General features: G+C 34.2%; 1 protein-coding gene across 2 annotated transcripts in view; it reads right to left on the bottom strand.

The window, feature by feature from the left end:
- Window positions 1-9465: 9465 nt before the first annotated feature.
- The window catches only part of MS3_00009473 (uncharacterized protein), a gene marked incomplete at its 5' end in the record, with an annotated part of 55263 nt that continues 40748 nt past the window's right edge, over window positions 9466-23980 (bottom strand). Inside the window, 2 exons of one of the 2 annotated variants that reach the window (XM_051217852.1) lie at window positions 9466-11074; window positions 22661-22771. In XM_051217852.1, the coding sequence (XP_051064280.1) occupies window positions 22689-22771 (83 nt within the window). In that variant the 3' untranslated portion in view covers window positions 9466-11074; window positions 22661-22688. The remainder of the gene's footprint in view (window positions 11075-22660; window positions 22772-23980) is intronic. The other variant, XM_012936811.3, reaches the window with a different exon arrangement.

Below are 23980 nucleotides of genomic sequence, written 5' to 3'. Positions count from 1 at the left end.
GTTATTCACTACAGAGTCCATCTAGCTTATTGTTATAACTTGTGGGTTTGTGTCCCTATCAATGTATAACGTAATGATACCGCCAATCAGAGGACAGGAAATTACCTACCTGATCAATGACGCATAAAACAAGTACGAGCAATCTAGAGTCCTTAGCGATCCTGCTCCCCGTCTAGCCCTACCTGTTAAGTCCAGAACACCAATCTCAGCCTCCGTGATATAAATCATGTATTTCAAACAGACTGGCTTCATATACCAATCAAACAGACCACATCGTACCATAAAATAGCAAACAACATTTGTACAAGAATTAGCCAAATGTGGCTGTGAATGTGGGAGATACTAATTGATGGAATGAGCATAACTCAGGAATGGTAAATCGTATAATAATAGTTCATAGGTCAAAATAAAGCTTATGATAAGAGGAACACGAATATGAATAGTTTAGTTACTTAATAATTATACGATAAAAATATACTCATAGTATTGTAGTGACTCACATTTATCACGAGAACACGACTGGTTTAATAAAAACAATTATTCTTATAACCAACTGTACCAGTGTTTGTTTTAATGTGCTTTTGTTTGACTGTGCTAATGACAGCTATATTGTGCTTCCATTCTTATTCTTACACTTGATTGTGACTTCGCGCGAATTCGGTTGCGTTCTGTAATCAAGCTTGTATCCTGGCACGATCTCGGTATCCTTTCGATACCACGAGATCGCCAGCAAATATATCTCGACTTGGTCCATTAACTGCCTTTTGATATTTGGCTTCTCGGGGATTTTATGGATTTATTTGGTTACGTTCAACCTTCGCCTTCTGATTTATTTGGCACGTGCTTCTTGGTAGCGGTGTTCATAGTTAATCTCAACTCGACACCACGCTACAGTATTGGTCCATAAATGGATCCCAAAAACTACCATTCATTATTCTTGTCGGGATATAACACTTAAATAAAACATGGAGAACACCAACACAACCACACTTGATGGAGAAGCTCTGGAAGAGGTGGAATCTTTCACATACCTGGGATGCACCATCGACGAACAAGAAGGATCTCATGGATATGTGAATTCAAGGACTGGCAGAGCAAGGGACGCATCCCTACAATATAAAGATGTCTGAAGTTCAAACCAACTGTCAGCCAACACCAAAGTCAGAATCTCCAATACAAATGTCAAAACCGTTTGATTCAACTGAGCTGAAACTTGGGGAATTACTACAGCCATCATCAAAAAGGTACGAGTGTATATAAATAATCTTCTACGCAAGATACTTAATGTCCCTTGCCCGAGTGCCATCAGCAACAGAGAACGAACCAGCTTCCAGCTAGAGATGGAATTAGGAAAAGATGTTGGAAGTGTGTGGGACATACATTGCTGGAATCATGAAACTCTATCATGAGGCAAGTACTAATTTGGAATCCTGAATGGAAACGAAAAAGAGAAAGACCAAAGAACACACTGCATTGGAAATTGGAATGTGGTGTTTGAATGAACTAATGATTCCTTTGTACTTGTTGAATGCTTGATTTCGAATTCTAAATACAGTACATTCGTCTGTGTTTATCTAGTACTTATTGATCCGAATACGTTATTTCTGGGATTCTTAGTTCATACTATAATTCAAATACTCCTAATCATCATATTGGCGTCGCGATGGAGCCTGTGATGGAATTGTTGGATATACATTCAGATTTTGATGCTTTTGAGGATTACTTAGAAAGGTTCGAAATTCGAGCTATAACCAAGAAAGATGATGAGGATGTTAACAGTGTAACACATTTCCTCACATTCATCGGAAAAGAAGCATATAGCTTATTAAAAACTCTGGCTTTACCGGAAAAGCCTATCTCGCTTTCTTATACAACTCTCAAGGAACTACTAATAGACTATGTTAAGTATGCAAATTTTGATTGCAGTAAAGGATGAAAATTTCGTAAGATGACGCATGAGGATATAAAAAATTCCACTGCATTACGTCATCCCAACCCAGTTCATACTCAAGGTTATGCAGATAATTTATTGAGGAGTTGAGATGTAGTTCACGAAGATGGGCACAAGTTTGGTCAATGTTTGTCCTGTGGCAGGTTCCACTCTTTTAATTCATGTAAATTTCGTAATTCTAAGTGCTTTAAATGTGGTGATATTGGACATATTCAGTCAGTTTGTAATACTACTGTTCATCTTGCTGCAACGAATATTAAGTCTTGTAATTCTGATTCTATTAAGTTGAGTATTTATAATGATCATTTATATTTATCAACGATTTCGAAAGACAGTGAAGAGTCATATAATAGTTCAGAGTTAAATGAAACTCAGAATCCTTGCGGGACAACAAATTCTAATCAATCAACTTATCAGAATTCTCAAGTTATTGTACCAGATATGGTTTTTCCTAATGATTCACCTATTTATGATGAAATTCCTTGCGAATCTGAAGAAAGTATGTTGAGTGAACATAATTATGATCGAAAACCTGATGTAGTTTTGATAGATGCTGACTTTTCTAATGACCCATTGCTTTGCAATGGCATTCTTAATAAACTCGAGGAAACTATTTCATAAGAGTCAAATCTTGATGTCATATCAAATATTATTTGTCCTCATAATGCATTTGTTTCTTGTGGGAAACTTGTTCAATGCGAAGCACAAGTACTAAATGAGCTCGGTTTTGATTACGATTCGGATGATTTCATATCAACTGTTGTTTATCTTTTTCATAAAGTCACTTCTAATGTATACTCTAGTCAGTGTGTGAAATGTGCTTTAAATGAAGCTACATCATTCATCACTTGGGAATATGAAGATCCAACATTATTTCGTGAGGGAGGATAGTCTGAAAATCTATGGTTCAAATTCTAGGTAGCAGTGGTTTCAGTACTCAACCGACATGGTGATTGTACACGATCCCAGGAATCAAATGAGTCTGTTTCGATTTCGGTTGTTAATTCCAATACTTATGAGTGCATTCTAGATAATATAGAGTCTTTATCCAATACACTGTCGGACAAACACAGGATGAACTTAAGAAGAAGACGTACAATCGAATACAGACACTAAGTCTCTAATTTAAGCTGTGGCACATGTGGTGTTTGAATGAATTAATGATTCCTTTGTACTTGTTGAATGCTTGATTTCGAATTATAAATACAGTACGTTCGTTTGTGCTTATCTAGTACTTCTTGATCCAATTGCATTATTTATGGAATTCTTAGTTCGTACTAATTATCATAATTCACTATACATTTTGTATTACATTTACAAAATTTCGTTGAAGGTTTATTTATTATCCAGCAGTTGAATCTGAGTAAATATAAATGGTTAATTGGGATCTTTATTACTCACGAGTTAGATGTGACACAACAAGACAATTTATCGAACTCGTTTGGAAAAGTCTGTGTGAGATATCACCGTAATAAGTCAATGAAAGGGAACCCCAGTAAAAAACCTGATGTTCACTCGAAAAACTTAGTCAGTTCTCACAATATACTAACCAACAAGTTCCGTAACCTTTAAAAACAGTCCACACAAATTCATTAGGGATACGAGCAAAGTAGAGTTTAGACCTAGAAGAGTCACGGAGAGTCTGATGAGTATTAGCGTCGGTCAGAGTGTTTGGTCTAGGTGTCCTTAAAATATAAGAGGACATAATTCAATCGACAGAGCGAGAGCAACATATTTACAACTGAAGAACATCTGCAACTAGAAACAACTGTCTGTTAACTAACACCAAGGTCAGGATTTTCAATACTAATGTCAAGACAGTTCTACTGTATGGGGCGGGAACCTGGAGAACCACGAAGGCCATCATCCAGAAGATACAAGTATTTGTTAACAGTTGTCTACGCAAAATACTTAGTATACGTTGGCCGGACACTATTAGCAACAACCTACTGTGGGAAAGAACAAACTAGATCTACAGTATTTATCAGTCGTTCTCCATGCCTAGACCTGCCTGTTCGAGTCCAGAACATTGATCTCAGCCTCTGTGATATGAATAATGTATTTCAAGCATACTGTGTTTATATACAAATCAAACAGACCACATCGTACCATAAAATAGCAAACAACATTTGTACAAGAATTAGCCAAATGTGGCTGTAAATGTGGGAGATCGTATTTGATAGACTGAGCATAATTCAAGAATGGTAAAACGTATAATGATGGTTCATAGGTCAAAATAAAGCTTATGATAAGAAGAACACGAATATGAATAGTTTAGTTACTTAATAATTATACGACAAAAATATACGTAAAGTATTAGTCCAGAAATAGATTCCAACAGTTACTATTCACTATTCTCATCAGGATACAACACCTATAGCATGTACAACAACTGATCCATCTCATAACAATACACTCAGAATGTACATACTTATCGATAGACATTGAATCATTATAGACTTTAACATCATCAACAGAAAACTATAATCTTTACTTTTTAGATTCATTAGATTGAATGAGCATATATGTAAACAATAGCAATAAACAAAGAATATTCAATAAAAAATTCCATATAAAACCATAAAACTTTTTGTAGAGTGAACATCAACTCTCTAAAATGCAGGTACATCCCGTTGACGAGTCCCAAATAGGACGAAACGCGCGTCCTGGATTCCACTGCTAGTCACTATCCATCATTGCTTACAAAAAGCTTGTGAATTAAGGCAATATCGGGGCATACGCACAGTATACACATATGCCAATAATAGACTGATCAATCGCAGTCTTAAACCTCAGTGGGAAGATACAGACCAAATAATACCAAGTGAATTAAAACCATAAAAGCTACTCCAACACCAGTACAATATGATCAATTCTTAGACACTCAGTAATGATCCATAATAAAATAATAATTTACACTAGATAATTGAAGTAATAAAAATAAAAGGTTTGTAAATGTCTCACTAGATTCAATAACAAGTAATGAATAACAAGTGAGTTGTTTTTCTTTGTTTATAAAATAAACAATCTCATGTTATTATTTTGGTTGACAAAGTTGTTGACTCAAGTTCTAATTATCATAGTTTTGTTTTAATGTTTTCTCTCTATCTGTCATCTAGAAATCTACAAGTTCTCTTAATAATAATGATCGATACAAAGGCATGATGAAATATGTTTAGAGTATATTCTCAATTGTTAATTATATAGTTTTAATAGTTGTGATCATGAGTCAATTGAAGCTAGACTACTATGGAAAACCTGGAAGCACTGGATGATCGTTTCGTTCTATTTTGGGACTCCTTAGCAGTGTGCATCCAAGATCCCTGATAGGACTGATAGATCCTGTGCTCGAATCTCGCAAGGCAGGATCATAGATGCTCACTACTTACTTACTTACTTACGGCTGTTACTCCTCGTGAAGGAGCATAGGCCGCCCATCAGCATTCTCTATCCAACGCTGTACTGGACAATCGTTTCCAGCTCTTTCCAGTTCCTATTCATCCTTTTCATATCTGCTTCTATTTCTCAACGTAATGTGTTCTTTGACCCTCCTCTTTTCCGCTTCTCTTCAGGATTCCAAGTTAGGGCTTGTCTCATGATGCAGTTTGGTGATTTCCGTAATGTATATCCTATCCACTTCCATCGTCTTTTCCCAATTTCGTTTTCAGCTGAGAGCTAGTGTGTTCTCTCCCAAAGTAGGCTGTTGCTGATGGTATCCAGCCAATGGACGTTGAGTATATTGTGTAGACAGCTATTTATAAATACTTGTACCTTCTTGATGATGGTTGTTGGAGTTCTCCAAATTTCAGCTTCGTATAGTAGAACTGCCTTGACATTCGTATTGAAGATTCTCACTTTGATATTGGTTGACAGACAGTTGTTTTGAGTTCCATATGTTCTTCAATTGTAGGGCTGTGGCCCTTGCTTTGTTAATCCTCGCCTTTACGTCTGCATCCACCCTTCCTTGTTCATCGATGATGCTTCCCAGGTATGTGAAGGATTTTACATCTTCCAGAGTTTCTCTATCAAGAGTGATTGGATTGTTGTTCTCCGTTTTGAATTTGAGGACCTTGGTTTTCCCCTTGTGTATGTTGAGGCTTACTGAGGAGTCCTACAATAGGACAAAACGGCTGTCCAGTGCTTCCAAGTTTTCCATGGTGATCTAGCTTCAATTGACTCATGATCTTAACTATTAAAATTACTATAATATCCACAAAACCCCTTCCTGATATTAATTATGCATTAGAATAATAGTGCATAGTAAAAGTTGGATAAACATTAATTATCAAATTATTTTTAAAGGATAACACATATGTCTTAAAATTAATCTTGGTTGGGGTACTATCGAAAACTAAGAAGTGCGAAGTGGTCGATTCGTCCTAGTACAATCGTACTCAGCAGTGCATACTCATAGTCCCGTCAGAGCTCGAACCTAGAACCTCTTGGTCGGCATCCAGTGGTACAAAATCAGCTTTGCAATGTAGTATGGTGATCATCCAGTTTCACTGGTAACAATTATTTTATACTGTATTTGTTTGAATCCCACCAGCCACAACTTTTTACTAGAAATCTAGGGATACTAAACAACGTGGGTTTTGTGGAGTGTTTTTTTTGGATATTTTTGTTGGATCTTATTGAGAGTAATTATGTTTATTAGGGTTTTTGGTTGACTTACGGTAAATTCTACGAACAATTGATGATTCTTGTGATACGGAGCAATCAATAAGGACCTGAATAAACCGGATGTCTGTCACATAACAATATTTTAACGTTAAAGATCAGCATGCTACTATGGGAAAGAGAAGGCGGGAATTCTTAAGTAGCCTTATAGTTCATATAAAAGTAAAGAAAATTGTGAACGGACAACCGTGTTTATGTAGTAAAAGTGATGCCAACCAACCCGGAAACAGCAAATGTTATTGTAGAAATAGAAATCAGGATAATATCATCAAAGTTATTCGTTAAACAAAGAACTCACATATTATAACTAAAAACTAGATAACTTGATCTGTTTTTAACAATTTTGAAAATAATTACTATCATAAACCGACTTTAGATGAATAATAGTTAAAATTAGAAAGTATGGTCCTGTAGTGTCGGTTATTATATTAAGCCCATATACCTTATTCTAGCTTCCGGACAGCCCATTCTATTCATTCTACTTGAGTCACATTCTGACCTTGTTATTTATTCGTTTATCAAACTTGACTGTTTTTATATGAGCGCGTAGGTGTGTGTATATTTCTTATCCCATCACTCATCACATGTCTGTAACTTACTTTTGTGTAACTATAATTACTGATTAACGCTTGGTTAAATGGCAGTTGGCTTACCAATCCTCTCCACTCTGTGTCGTTTCTCTTCTCTCTATTCCATTCGCTTCATATACAAAATATATGTATTCAAAAGTCCATTCTCGTTATTTGACTTATCTAAATCCGTTATTGACTGACGCGATTAAAATAGATCATTATATACGAGGATAGATGATAACAAACATTTATACGATGTAATTGGAGTCAGATCCACAGGCCACTAAAGTGGAGAGCCCTTTCAACAAACATCGTCCGATCTAAACGACGACAAAATAACGGGCCCCATAGTCCATTATTTACAATTCCTATTAATTCGCTATAAACTGAAGTTGAATATCGGCAGTTATTCAATGTTATAGTGACTACCCTGATGTGGAGGTTCAAAGGTTGATGTTGTGAGTATGAACTATCGAGGAGTCCCGTAGTTAGAGGAAATAACTAATTATTAGTCACTGGGTCTCCAGTTGATGACAGTTCATCATGGAAAAAATAACAAACCGAGGAACTCAGAGAGTGACCTTCATTCTGTTTGTGACTGGTTTACTTGAGCATTCCCAGTATTTATGTTATGTCATCGAGTATTGGTCGCTTTTGTAAATAAACTACAGTTAATTTTGCGACTGTATGCACTACTAATGTATCTGATTGAGTTCACATACAATCGGAAGATCAAATAACCTACAAACTAATATCAGTTGTTTAATATATACTATTCAGTGTACGCATCACCATAATTTACCAATGATTATAGAAATCAAACGTTCTGACCAGTTTGCCGGTTTTTTATTATACATACCGTAATTAAGTATAGGAGTTTCGTTAAAAGAAAAAACCGGTATTTTGAAATATCATTAGGCTTGTTTATCTTCATTTCACTGTGGTGGTAAGTAATGCGTCAATAATTCGAAATAAACGCAATTTTATTTCTGAGATATTATATTGTTTCAATTTAAGTGTTTATTTAATTAGTCAGATTATAAATTACTAGCGTGCGAGACCGAAGGTCCTAAGTTCGAGTTTCATCTGTGGGATCGTGGATGTGCACTACCACCGAGGAGTCCTATAATAGGACGGAACATCCGTCCAGTGCTCCCAGGTTTTCAATGGTGATCTAAAATTAATTAATTCACAGGCTCAATGAAAAGTTAGAATTATTTTAATACAAGTTTTGTGAATTGTAATAATGATGCAATAATATGATGAGCAATAATTTACAGTTTGGTTGGGCGCGAATGACCTACAAAATGTGACATCCACCAATCATTTATGCCGTCTAATCACCCAATTTAGCTTATAATCATTTATTTCATTGGATAAAAATCTTATTCTTCTGATGAATTGCTCGTCCTTGAAGGTTTGAGTCAATAATCTTTTTCTTCCTGAACAACAATCATAACGCTACATTTTATATTTCATCGACTGATTAACATTGGTTTAATTCATTCATTTCACAACTCAAAACTCACTATTCACATTCATAATTTATCTTATTCTCATAAAAAAAAGATGATAATTTTCCTCATTAGGGTTAGTTGACTTCATAAATCTTGGAATTCTGCAATAAACAGCAGATGGATGAGTAGTTAATAAAAAGCATATTTCAACATATTCAAATAATGGACGAATGTTAGGAGGTGAGAATTGATCAAATCTACAAAATGTTCACTTTGAGGAGTTAATTTAATACAATTGATATCAGTTTGCTTAAATAGTAAGAGACTTTAAGGCTCAATGTTGAATGTACTAGACAATGAGATAACTCTAAGATAAATAAAACCATTACCAATGATTATATAAATATTAAATCAGTGGATAACGCGTTGTTGTTTTAGAGCAAACCTCTTTTGGTTTGAATCAAGTACACGTTCACAGCATATACATCCAGGTGGTAAGTCTTAAATACAACGAAACCAACGTAGTGAAATTCACTTCTAGCCATCGTTCATATATTCTTAATACATGTGAAGAAAAAATTAAGACGATGGAAGAAATCTTTTTCAATAGGATGTTAATTTTTTTCACCAACATATACACTCAAATGGAATAAATCATGATTTACTGTAGCCAGATATACGTCTGTAGTTAAGTTCATTTTAAGTAATATAATGAGGTTTTCAATGACGAAAACCAAGTATTGATCTTAGTTGAACAGCTATTGAAAACTCCATAGCTGTTTCACCCCTAGTATGAAACTGTTTTCCTCAGTGGCATTAACGACTCACGACCCAATCAAAATCAGTACGTACTCACAAAAATAACAATTAGTAATCATGTTAACAATATATTTTTGTGTATAAAAAAGATGGATCTTCATAACAAAACGTTCATGGGAGATTTGTGATAGCTGCGTATAGTGTTTTTTCTTCAAGGTTTGGAAATTAGGGGAGATAAAAAAATTACAAAATAGGAGAATATGAGAAATAGAAAAACTAAACACAATTCAACGCAGACTCGTGATAAACTCACACATGCACACATACATATATATAAATATGCTCACAACCAGAATAGTGGTAGCACTAGTGTAATCAACCGAATGGAAGAACACCATAAGTTAGGAAAAAAAAGATGGAGTAGTGATAGATAATAAAGCCAATTTAAATATGCAGCCAGTTATGTGTATTACATCATCATTTTGCAAGCGGTAATGCATAGAAAAAAATTACCATGATTTATGTATTTGTGTTGTTTTGTTTCTGATTAAATACAACAACAAAAAAAGGAAAATAGTCGAAATGACACGGATCGTAGGAGTAGAGATAGATCCACAATTAAAACTATGATTAGATAATCCTATCAATATATGACAACATACAACAAGGCAGAAACAAAAAACTTCAATGTTATAGACACAAACATAGAGAGCTCGTGATTTTAATTCTAAAATAGAATTCACAATTGTATTAAAGGATAAGAAACATTAAAATATGAATAATACATATCTATACTACTAATATTACAATGCTATGGTGTTTATTTTGTTGTATGACGATAAGAAATCAGCATACAACCATACACAAACAAAGTGTGTGTGTGTGTATGTTTGGGGAAGGAGGGAGGGACGGGGTGGGATAATTTGTCAACTCGTTGTATTAATGATCTGATAGCCAATAATGATGATATCAGTGATAATCAATTATTGAATAGAAACATAAGGGGAGGGGGAGATAGTTAATAGAAAAAGTCTATTAAAGGATAATATACAAATGTGTGAATAAGAAATACAACAAAGATAAAGATGAGTAGTAGATGATAGTTGGTGACTAATAGATTATCATGGTAACTTCAAGTAACATAAGGAGACAGGAATAAAAAGTGTAATAATGTTATATCGATAGATAATATTTTTTTTTAAAAAAAGATATAGAAAGCTAGAAATATGATTTTGGTTAAAAGCACTTCAATGGTTAATAATTTTTAGCATTAAATGAATAATTAATACTTCAGCAGTGATTGTGTTGGTTTGGCTTATTAAAAAAAACCCCAGGAGAAATGAATGACATGTAAATGAGTATATATTGAATTAAATGGAGTGGAATGGAATGGAACTACACAGCAGTTTGATGATTTTCACGAGTGATAAAATGAATAGGTTGGTTATTAGGAGAAGTAGACATAGCAGCAGTATGATGTAATAGATCAGAATTATCACTAGTATTAGTAGTAGTAGTAGTATTAGTAGTAGTATTAAAAATGCCAATAGTTGATAATTCTGGTGAAGCTTCTTTCATATGATGAATAGATTTTTTAGATATTGCACGATTACCAGAGTATTGACCAAGAAATGATGCTTCTTCATTAAAATTATCTGAATAAATAAACAGTACAGAACATAGATATAGAGAAATAAAATAAGGGTAATTTTAGTAGATTAAAAGGAAACAACATAAATCAATAGAGTAAATCATGATTGATTCACTTGGATATTCATTCTTATAAGAGTATCAATAATTAGTATAATAAATCATTGTTAGTTAGCTAAAAGTGATAAGAAGGCAACATAGTTCATCCTCAAACACGACGACGAATGCATGCGTATTATTAGAGCATAAGAAATAAAGTAAATGTTAGAGCTTCTATTTTTAGTATAAGCAATCACACATGGGAATAGATAGATAGAGTATGATAAGATAGGCTACTAATTTCAACTGAAATTGTCCACCCAAGTTTTACGTTTTAATTACCGGTTTATGTAGTATTATATAGATAGACATTATAAATTACACGTAGTCATCCAATTACGATGATCATCAAAAGGACATAATGACTAGAGATAGAATACAATATGAAATATAGCAGAAAACAATGTATCATACAATAATTCAATTTGATAAATAAATCATTTAAATATGTTGTATTTGTCACAAATTGATCTTAGTTGTGATATCATCTAAAAAAGGAAGCAGACTTAGATTATTAATCTTCCACGAAACTACTTCGCAGTAAGTGTCTACGGACTAATCCATAATCTTTAGATCTAGCAGTGAACGCTTAATGATTGTGACCAATGAATTGTCTTTAAAGTCTAGTGTTCGATCCCAGATAGAGTTGTAAGTGATCATAGATAAGAAACTTTATGCTAGGACAAAATAGTACACCTGTAAGTCCCAATTTACAATGGTTTGTTGACTAAGATCCGCTAGCAATGTAAACAATCGCAGACATTAGAAAAACTTAGTTTGGGACAGTTTACAACAACAAAGGCAGTCTCTTATTTAGGTGACTGAACCCGATAATTTCAAGCGTAGAGAAGCAACCATAATCTCTATTCCTAAAGTATTGGTCATTTTCAAGTTTAATCGAGTAACCAGCTTCGTACATTAACAACACAGTTAGCTTTATTTGTGTATTACAAAGACGCTTTCACAGTTGAAACCACGAGTTTATCTCAACTAGACCATCAGTGAAAACCTGGAAGCACTGGACGGCCGTTTCGTCCTGATGGTATGGGACTTCTCAACAGTGCACCTCCACGATCCCGGACGCAGGACTCTAACCTAGTACCTACGGTCTCGTGAGTGAACGCTTAACATTCAGACCACTGAGATATCATTCAACGGTGTTAATGTCTACGTTTACTCAGCCCATGATCTTGTGGAACCCTTCATCAATTGTTTGAAATGGATAACTATCTCACACCCAACACGGATTGGGCTCCACTTGTCACGACTTCTAACTAGAACATCAGGAATGACATCTCAAAGCTAGTCACTAGTGAACAGGTAATTGTTTTCAGTATGAGAATTTGTGGAGATTACAGTATTTGCATAGTTATACACCTCAGGTAATAAATGAACGGTTCCACAAGACCATGGATTGATTGGAGTTAAATAATAATACCGTTGGATGTCAGCTCAGTGGTCTATATATCAAACGTTCACACGCAAGACCGTAGGTTTTGGGTTCAAGTTCTGTATGTGAGATCGTTGACACGCACTGTTGAGAAGTCCCATACTACCAGGATAAAACGGCCGTCCAGTGCTTTCAGGTTTTCAACTGTGAAAACACTACAATCTCTATAAATTCCCACAATTTCATCCAAAAATTTCATCTCTTTAAAAAAAAATTTATATAGAAAATAAACCATCAAAGTAAACAAAACAATCCAAACGGAAAACTTCAACCATAAACTCAATTTCATGAAAATTAACCTTTAAAATTTATCTGTAGCCAACTCTAACATCAAAACTAACGAAGTAGTAGTAATCAGGGCCAAATGTTGTCAATAAATTTCATATATATAAAGTTTGTGTATAAAAAAAATATGATCAGTGAAATACAAGATATAAAAGTTTACGCTCCAATTATGTTATGATATGAAATAAGAGAAATAAAGTACTGTTATTGATCTGTATATTTAAATGGAGTTAACTAACAAGTTAATTTCAGTTGAAATAGAATTATGTCCTGACAACTCTATTGCTAAGGTAATGGAATTTAAACTATTTTTTTTATGCTGACTGACTAAGGGAGAAAACAATGTAAAAACATGAAATGGGACAAGAAGAAATTGATATAAATCTAAGAAAGTACGTTTAAAACTTCTGAACATTGATAAACAAGAGGGATCTGATGCAGATGTGAAGGCATGGATTGGTAAAACGAGGGCGAAATTCATACAGTTGAAGAACATATCGAATTTAAAATAACCATTAACCAACATCAAAGTCAGAATCTCCAATCCGAACGTCAAGATAGTCCTACTGTACAAAGCTGAAACTTGGAGAACAACTACAACCGACATCAAAATGTACAAGTATTTATAAACAATTGTCTATGTAAGATACAAAATATCCGTTCAAAAAATACCATCAGCAACAACTTATTATTACAGAGAACAAACCAACTTCCATCTGAGGAGGAAATAAAGAAAAGACGTTGAAGGTGTATGGGACATACATTGTAGAAACCATCACGAAGCAAGCACTAACTCGGAATCCTGAAGGTAAAAGTGAAAGAGGAAAACTAAAGAACATATTGCGTCGGGGATTGGAGACAGACATCAAAAGAATGAATAACTCTTGGAAATAATTGGGAAGGATTGTCCAGGACAGAGTACGATGGAGAATCCTGATTGGTGGTAACCTATGCTCCACAAGGGATAAAAAGGGTAAGTTTGGAAATCCTTCATATATATTACGTTTACAGGTCTTAATCAATCACTATGGGATTTGTTACATTAGATTATATTCGGGTATAAATTGCACACAAATATTTCACATAAAAAGAGGATTTTTGACAAGAATCAGTAACCAAGTTTGGACTTGGTAATTTCGCATACATTATTCCATTTTGTAGAAAAGTTAGTATTAGATAAAATGATATTTTTGTGAGATTTCTGACTTAGTGTAAGCCAATTAATCGTCTTCAGATTAAATAATAAATTGCATTAACAAGAGTTTAACATAGTACAAAGGAACAAAGACGAATGTCTGATTATGTCAATGTCATGGTGTAATTTCGTTTAAAGTAGTTCGAAAAATGTACTTTCCAACTATAAGGAAAGGTAAACAGTTGAAGTTTTTCATATATCATGCTAAATTCTACTGTGAACAATAAAAATGGAAAGCGTGACTATCCATTCAAATTGAACTGTTTATCCAAACAACATATTTTATTCTCCCAGTTTCTTACATAACATTAACACGAATTTCATCTTTACTCCTTGTAAGATAGTGGTTGGAGGTAGCTGACAGGAAACCCTGACTGACCTAAGTTTCATGCTATTTAGGACTCGTTAGTAAGTTGTACCTGTAATATTAACGGAATTAATGGTTTGTGGAGGATTAGATCCTGGTCATCCAGCTGATTACAGTGACGATGAGGAAATAACTACAGAATTTATTCAGTTCGAATAAAGGTTAAACCATAAATGATAAATAATAATTATTATTATTTCATCAAATTTATGTGATACTTTTAAAGAAATCGATTACTTCGCATTTGGCAAATGGTTGCTCTCAGATTGTCAATATTGAACACTGACAAGCAGCCACCCACGCTTAAATCAATGACCCTACTAATACTACTAATACAAATACTGCTAGCACAACTACTATTACTGGTATCAATTAGATAATGAAAAAGAAAATTAAATCATATCACAAGAAGAAAAAAGTTTAAACAGAAAAGCATTCAGCCTCATCATTATCTTCTGTTCGTCAGTTCTTTTTATTTCATTTGATTCATCTAATTGTGTCGAGTCGTCGTTTGTGCGACGTCACACAAACAAAAACCCAGGAACAGGATAGACAGATGAATATATAAAAACCTATTGCTCATTCTCTGATGAAAAGCAATCATTTGATACTGACGACTAGAACGATGGTAAAAGTGTTGAGTCGATTCAGATGATAAACACACACATGTGTGAACCGAGGGCCCTACAATTGAATTATATTTACATAACGTGTCTGCTAAGAGTACTACTAATTATGTTGATCAGTGTTTCATTTCAACCGGAGAATGTAATGCATTCAAACGCAGAGACATTGATAAATGATGATTATTATCGGAATTTATATTTAAACACTAATGAGTTATGAATAAATTATGTTTGAATAAATGCATGCTTTAAAAAAAAACACAAATGAATGTATATTTTGTTTTGAGCAGAGCCTACAGAAAGTACACATTTCCATTGTGATACAAATCTTCGTAGCTTTTTGCAAGAGAACCATAACTGAAAATTATGCCTTATAAAATCTCTTCTTGAATGTAACCAACAGTTGTCATGTAGGTTCTAGCATCATGGGAAGCACCATAGTTCCCTCTAAGATTATGGAAATCCCTCACTGATAAATGCCAATCTAGCTCAGTGGTTGACAGGTTCAGCGTTCGCATGCTAAACCTAAGATCTTGGGCTTGATCCTTGACGGTGGAGTCGTGGATGTCAACTGACACTGAGCAGCCCCATATTAGAACATAACAACTGTTCAATGTTTACAGATTCTTAATGGTTGTTTAACTTAGGTTGGTTCGTGATTTTGGATAACATTCAATAATCCTCACAAATCACCTATACTATTTTAAACAATAGAACACATAATTGTCATACCTAAATAATTACAATCTCGACATTAAAAAAAGTCTTACAATTATGCAAAAATCAATAAAACTAAGCATTATATAAGTGATGGTTAATATTTAGAAAAATGAAAAAGTATCGCGTATATATATATATGTAATCACTGAGACTATTTAATCGATAAAAGGATTCATTATAGAAGTTGTAACTGAACTAATACAACTATAATTGCTAAAATCTTAATGATTGAGACATCTGATATATTATGAAAATATCAATTGTATCATTATAGCAGATATTCATTCTAACCAATAAATGACCTTAGGGTTACGCCTATTCACTACAACAACAAAGCCAAATATTGAAAATCCGCCTTTTACATTTGACTTTTTTTTTTAAAATAAATATTGCATATATATGTGTATACACATATTTATATACATAATTTGTGATTACAGTGAGAATATATACAAGTGGTTCTTCTGTTTCCTTACTAGATTACAAACGCATACGCAAGTGAGGGTAGTGGAGTGAGGCAAATCAATGAGAAGAAACAAAATTCCTCTATAGGGAAGAGAAAAAAACAATAACAGAACCATGCTTACAATATATATACTCCAATAATGCTAACTATACAACAACTAGTATCATTGGTAGTAGTAGTAGTAGTAATAATAATAATAATAAAAGTAGTAGTAGTAACAAGAAGAAAACATCACGCGTGCAAATCTCCTTTTAGTTGTATATTTCTGATGAGATAAAATAACACAAGCTACGAATCTGTTTAATGTATGTAAGACTAATTTTTAGATAATGATAAAAGCTTAAATGATTATGTAATTAATGTTATTACTATCTATGTGCATTAATCAAAATCTTGGCGACGATCTGTAACAATGACAAGAAATCTATCAAATGAGGCTATTGGTGTACTCTACAAACTGGTGATTTCGATCGCACCATCTAGAATTTACAGTAATAATAATAATAATAATAATAATAATAATAATAATAATAATAATAATAATAATAATAATATCTTGTGATCATTTGGACGATCCTTTTGCTAATATTTTTTTGCTGAAATTCGATCAATCTTTGTTGGCATCAACTCTGGAATGCAGGTATATCCAGCTGACGAGTTTCGAATAGGACGAAACGGGAGTGCTAGATTACACACCCTATCTATTCTATATCAATAATAGTACGTTAGAATTGATATGTGTTGTGCAAGTGAAGCAGAGTGATATTAGTTGGATACACCAGTTGTGTTAAACAATGTCATTTCACATTCATAAAAATCCGTACTGAATAATACAAAAGATGTATACACAAAAAGTTTGATGTATTGTGCTCATATTCATTAGGTCGGTGTCCTGACCATTAGTGGGATTCAGTTAAAAAGCACTGGTTTGGCTCCCCTATGGTGGGGTCGTGGATGCGCACTCTCCACTCGTACATTCCAAACTAGGATGAAAGAGCAGTTCGGTGCTTATTGGTCTTCAATGATTATCCTGCCAATATCAGTTCGTGATGTGATTAAAGAAAAAAGAGCAATAGCATAATATAGGGATGAGCTTAAAACAACTAATAACCAATCTTCAATCGGTTATTAGATAGTCGGTAAAACACTCTTTGTAAGCAGATAGTTTATCGAAAAGCGAGCAATAATATTACAAAGTATAAACAGATTTTACGGAATTAGTAAATCTGCTAAAGTCTTCTACGAATCACTACACTATATATATTAGTCCTAAAAATAAACAATGGTATGTGAATTTGTCCACTCGTTTATTGACTACATGTCTGTCTTCTCAAACCTTTATAAAGGGATCAAGTAGACTGTTAGAATCCCCCCATATGGTTCATTGTTTGGGTTAGAATAAACAGCTTCAGGCTACAGTTTCCATCACAAACTGACATTAGCTATGATGGAAATGTGCTCTGTGATCGTATGTATGGATGAGTGAATTTCGAGCAAAAATCCAAGAGTTGCTAACTGATTAGTTCGTCCATAAAATATGATCTCAATAGGTTATTATTTGTTTTAGAATTAAGGGCTTGGAGTTAGGATGGCACAACGACCCACAGAAACAGAATTGATCATTTGACATGTTTGACATTATCGTTTCATTCTAAGGTGGCATAAATTAATTTGCACAATCATTTTAACGCTTTCAGCACGTATTACTACTTATTGTTATACAGGATATTTAGTTTTTACGCCAGAACCAGAAAGCCTCAATTATTGATTCAGATAGGCTGATGGTCTTTACAGAAAAAACTCAACAAATAACTTGACAATAAAATAACATACTATACAATGAAAATGATGGAAAAATATTATATAAGTGACCATTTGTATAGAATAGTTAGTCATACATTATTTCGCGTCACGGGTTAGATCTCATCAGCTGACCGATCATTATACCAGTTTAAGAGAGAGAAGAAAAACTAGAAAACTAGAGTATAAATCACTGACTTATTTGTTTTACTTACAAACATGCGAATGTTGTAATAGCTGTAATACTTGGGAACCATTTTACAGATTATTATTATTATATACCTTTGGAGAACCATTATTTATGGATGATCCAATCAAACTTCATATAGTTATTGGATTTTTGAGCATAATTCATTTACCCATAATATGGACTTAGTAACATTTTGACATTATAGATGATGTCAGTTTGTGATGAAAATTTCTACTTTAATTCTTTGACTTAATTTCTCTAACTAATTAATTCATAGTCTTATTTTGACCCTAGTAAGTAGTTGAAATTTTCCGAGGTCACTTTAGTATCGCCCAAAGGTCATCTATACATTACAGCCTAGCCAAAGATATCTGCTTGTTAATTTCAACTTCTGATTGGACACTAGGTTGGATGTAGATCCAGGGTTGATAGGTGTTAAGATTTCGTTTTTTGTTCATTCGTAGAGTAAATCGAAAGGGCCGCAGATGATATAGAGAGGACTAACCACTAAGCGAACACAGTAATTGTATGCTGCCTTATGATAAGTAACATCAACTACGCAGACAAAAACACAATAAATTTGTTTGTTTGTTTTTTGGATGAGACAAATATGCCATATATATCTACCAATCCCACACTAAACTTGATAACCAGTCAGTCGTTCTCATCTTAAGGCTTGACATAAATATGTCTTAGCCAAAAATTTCTTACAGCATAAGTACAGTAGGATAAATTTAAAGTTGAGTAGTTAATAAGTTGAAATAATCGTAGAAGAGATGATAATGAGAAAGACTGAACATTGAAAATGTTGTCCGAAAAGATGAAATAAAAAAGATAATGAAATAGTAGTGAAGTCAAGATTGAAAACATTATCTCCATTGTAAATAATTCTAAGCCATATAGCCAACGGTCTCCAACCACTGATCGCAGTTGTTTCATGGACCTTATTAACCAAGTAATCTACATTTAACAACATGGCTCAGACCGACGGTCATTGAATGACTTCATAAATTGAGACCATATTTTAGTTCGGTCGCCTATAGCTTTGTTACAACAGAATCCTAATGCAAGCTCCAATAAGGAAGGTCGAGATATTGAGTAGCTTTGCAAACATACTACTTGCCCGAACCACCTCAGTAGATGAAGATTTGCAATCCCATTAACAGGTCCGTTAAATTTATTTAGTATCCTATGTCTAAAGTCGGCACTGTTGATTCGATCGTTTCATCACACATACAAGGAGTCATTAGAAGAGACCTGTGATTAAAAAGCAGCAACTTACACATTTTTTCTACCTTTGTAGGTAATTGCACAGCTATAGAGTAAAATGTAGTACAGTATCAATATGACTCGCATTGAACTTATCACAACAACAGTAATAGCTATTATTGTTATTATCACTATTATTATTATTATAGGCAAAGATGGATGACGGCTAGCATTGGAATTTACGGAGCGAGTTTCGTCCTATTCGGGACTCGTCATCTGGGTGTGCCTGCATCCCAGAGTTTGTGATCACTCAGGGGCTCGAACCCGGTACCGTTCTATTCAAACGCTACCGCGTTATCCACTTAGCTACTGAGTCCTGATGGCCATCTGCTTGTGAAATGAGGTGAAGTTTAAATTCGCTCGGTTTTGTTTGCTTGTATCTTCCCGGAGTGAGCACCAACTCTGGAATGCAGATACATCCAGCTGACCAGTCCCAAATAAGACGAAATGCGCGTCCTGGATTCCACTGCTAGCCACCATCCGTCTTTGCTTATATAGCTTTTGACTTAAGGCAATATCGAGGGAATCCGTAGAAGATGCACATATGCCAACAAGAGATTAATCAACTGCAATCCTAAATAACAATGGGAAGATATAAGCAAACAAAACCAAGTGAATTTATTAATACTATTATTACTATTTATTATTCAGGGGTTAGTAATATGTAGGTGGATCGTATTCCTTACAGATTGCAATGCCACAAAAAATCAGGAAGTATTGGACGATTGTTTTACCCTAATATGTATTGGAATACTCTTCAGTAGTGTATACATCCATAAAATCATCATGGTCGGACCTATGACCATCAAGTCTCGCAAGTTCGACTCCTGGACAGGTAAAAATCCATTAGTACAATTTCAACTGTGACCAATTTGCGACGGCGTTTGTTGGATTGATAAAGTAAACACTATCACTTAACATTCAACTCTATAGAATGGTAAATGTTTTATATTCAAACACATTTTATCCATTAACAGCCATACATAGTCTGAAGAGATCAAAAAATGGAATCCCATAAAAATGGAGGAAAACACACATTGGCCAGTTCAATGTTTAGTTTACTAATTAACATTATTATTACTACTTGTGTAATATAAATTAATAGCTTTCAGTCTCTCTCACACAAGAAACCTGTAAAAATAATAGTAATAATAAACAATTAAGTCCATATATACACACACATCGAAGAATAGTCTAAACGTAAATTGCGGAAATAGGCTTACATAGCGTTCTTACCTTTATACATGAAAAAACAGCATAATTTTATTAGTGACACATCTATAAGTGCAAGCAAAATGTAAGTGTAAATTATGCACATAAATAAACAAATTAAGTTGTACATCATTAGGTGTCTCTTTCCCTATACGAGCAAGTCAACTTTGATTAAATTCAACTAAGGTTAATCCCCAATGGAACAGATGGATGGTAACTAGCAGTAGATTCCAACCATATCCAGACAAATCCCTAATAGGACGAAATGCAGTGTCCTGGATTCCACTACTAGTCACAATCATCAATCTATTCGATAATTAATCGGTTGTCAAGAGGAATTAATTATCTAGACAAATTTGAGCGTCAATCAATAAATTATGCTAAGCATTATTGTGTAATAAATTACTCAATTGATTAACCATTTCAAGTATTACTGGCTTCGCGCGCGAGCACTTAACCATTAGACCACTGAGCCGGCATCCAACGGTGTTAATGTCTAACTTCAACCAATCCACGAAGTTGCGCCACCATATACCATTGTCTTCAGTGAGCTGATATCTCACAACAGACCTCGTTGAACTCCACTGGTAACGGCTTCCCACTAGAACTCCAGGAGTATCTCTTGAAGTCAGTCACTAGTGAGCAGATGATTATTATCAGAAGGGGTTTGCGGAGATTTTAGAAATTTTCACAGATTGAAATCATGAGTCAGTTGAAGCTAGATCACCATTGTAAACCTGGAAGCACTGGACGGCCGTTTCGTCCCAGTATGGGACTCCTCAGCAGTGCACATCCACGATCCCGCACCCCGCGGGATTCGAACCCAGGACCTACTGGCTTCGCGCGCGAGCACTTAACCATCAGGTATGACGAGAAGCAGTGTTCGTTACTGCAGGATTTAAAAAATAATATAAACACCTTCCATGAGTAATGAATAAGTAATGTAGTTGGAGGCAGGCCGCAGGGAGCTCCGATGAACGTTAACTTATTGAGTGTCAGAATTCAGTAACAAGACCAATATCTACAATCTCACAGGGATGGACATCGATTCGAACATTCTAATCTGAGTCATGTAATGTTACAGTCCAGGAAGTTAGCATCAAGTTATTCGGATTGCGACTGATTTCTCGTTGTAAAACAAAATTTACACCACAAATTGATTCTTTAAAAACCAATATGACAATATTCTTTCTATAGTGCTAATCGAGTTTTATTAATCTAAGTGTATCAATATTACAATCCGCGCAGTTTTAGTGGTATGTGATAGTTGGAACAGTTGAATGTAGGCTCTGGACCTAGGTTTTATGAGGTAGCTTGTATGGTTGATTACATTGTTCGATTTCTTTCAACCAATTTGCACAAAACAAATAACATTATAATTTTATCTAATTAGTCTAACGATCTAGTTTAAATAGGATTCTATTGTTGGTCAATATTTAGTATATAATTAAAGCAAGCAATAGATAATGACAATCATAACAGTAGATGTGGATCCAAGTTTTCAAATCAACATAATTATTACATGATTACAGTGAAATTCAATAAATGGATCACTCGTAAAAGCACAGTAGTGAAAAGAGCATATGGTGTGAAAACCAAATCAGCGTGAATAATTGTGGTTAATCCGGGAAAACACAGGATAGCAAACACAAGTGTTAAGTAATGTAACCGTGACAAGAGATGAATATCTGATATGATATACACCGAGATTTACACACTGAGAATATGGCAAAAACGGAATCATGAATTGAAGAAAATGATTTACTCGATAAAACAAATCAAGTTAGGAGAACAACCAGAATGTAAATGACAAGAATAAAACAAGTTAGTTAGTTATTTTTGGTTAGAAATGCGGCACAAATTCAACCCGATTAACAAGCGAAATAAATAAACACGCACACATAGTGTATACCTTCACTAACTGATATTTAATCGCATAACTAATGATTTGAGTTTATTTGATGCTGCAATTCCTGCTGTGCAGATATTGTTGTTGTAAGTAATGGATGCGTTTGTGGACCACCTTGATATAAGAAGTTTGAGGGAAACAATAACAAACAGTACAATAGTGATAAGATTGTAATGATTCATTTCAATATTATCGCTCTGAAAAAGGTGGTTTTTAGACGAGTAGAAAATTATACAGTACAATACTACTATTGATGGAGTTTTGTTCTCTGAGCTGGATGGTTTGATCGTGGAGCTTTCAGTGTTATTGTGAACAATATCATCAGCACAACCTCTACGAAAATCATCCACCTGAGCTACAAATCTCCACTACTACTACTCAGCGGATTTATCAAACAATTCGAAGATACATCATTTTATTTATGAATGTTAGTGGTTCGGTTTCATCATTCAAAAGTCAATCCAGTTTCTGTTTTAAAACAATCTGGATTTTTTTGACAATCCAGGACCCAGAACAGTCATTGATTAGCTAGATAGTTGACAATATGAGATACAGTAACCAATCTAGTGGCCACTACCAGTCTAACATTACAAAGAATAATTTATTTGATTTACTGAAATTATTTAATGGAATCTACCGAGGTGGTGTTAAATCAGAACTACAAAAATAGAAATTTACAAGTCGTGCGCTAATAAATAATTATAATTAAGATGAATATGGGGTATTTAGTGATACGCTGGGCCAGTTAGGCTTATCCGCTCAAGGGCAAGTGATAAGTGGGAGACGCTGATGAGCATAGTCTACTGATCGAGATTCAATCCAACTTTCTGAGGAATACATATATGTATATATCGTTCAGCTTAGCTTATAAAAGCCAGGTACTTATTCAAATAACAGATTGAGCTTGTCTATAGGAAGCTTGTATATAAGTGAGAGAATCAGATGATCATCCAGGAGACTAATTAACTGTTATAAAGGATTCAAAACACCAATCTAACCTAAAAGACCTTACACAAAGTTATCAAATGTCTTCGATAGCGGGTACACTATGTTGAGATATAAGGTGGTGGTTAGAGATAGCCAAAAGGAAACCCTGACTAACTTAAATTTCGGGCTATTTGGCACGCGTCATCAAGGTTTAACTGTAATTTTAAGGGAACTGATGCTCTCTGACAGATTCGAAACAGTGAACCTTTAACCTGTAAATTTGTTTTGTCATCGAGGATTTAAAACATACACACAAAACCTCACATTATCCAGTTTGTTAGAATCAAATTCTATAATCAAAGAATAAAGTATGTGAATATGTATTATGGTGATAGG

Source organism: Schistosoma haematobium, chromosome 7 (assembly GCF_000699445.3).
Source record: "Schistosoma haematobium chromosome 7, whole genome shotgun sequence".
In the NCBI taxonomy this organism is placed as follows: Eukaryota; Metazoa; Platyhelminthes; class Trematoda; order Strigeidida; family Schistosomatidae; genus Schistosoma; species Schistosoma haematobium.
The sequence above is the reverse complement of the archived record's forward strand: the minus strand, read 5'-3'. Positions and strand labels throughout refer to the sequence as shown.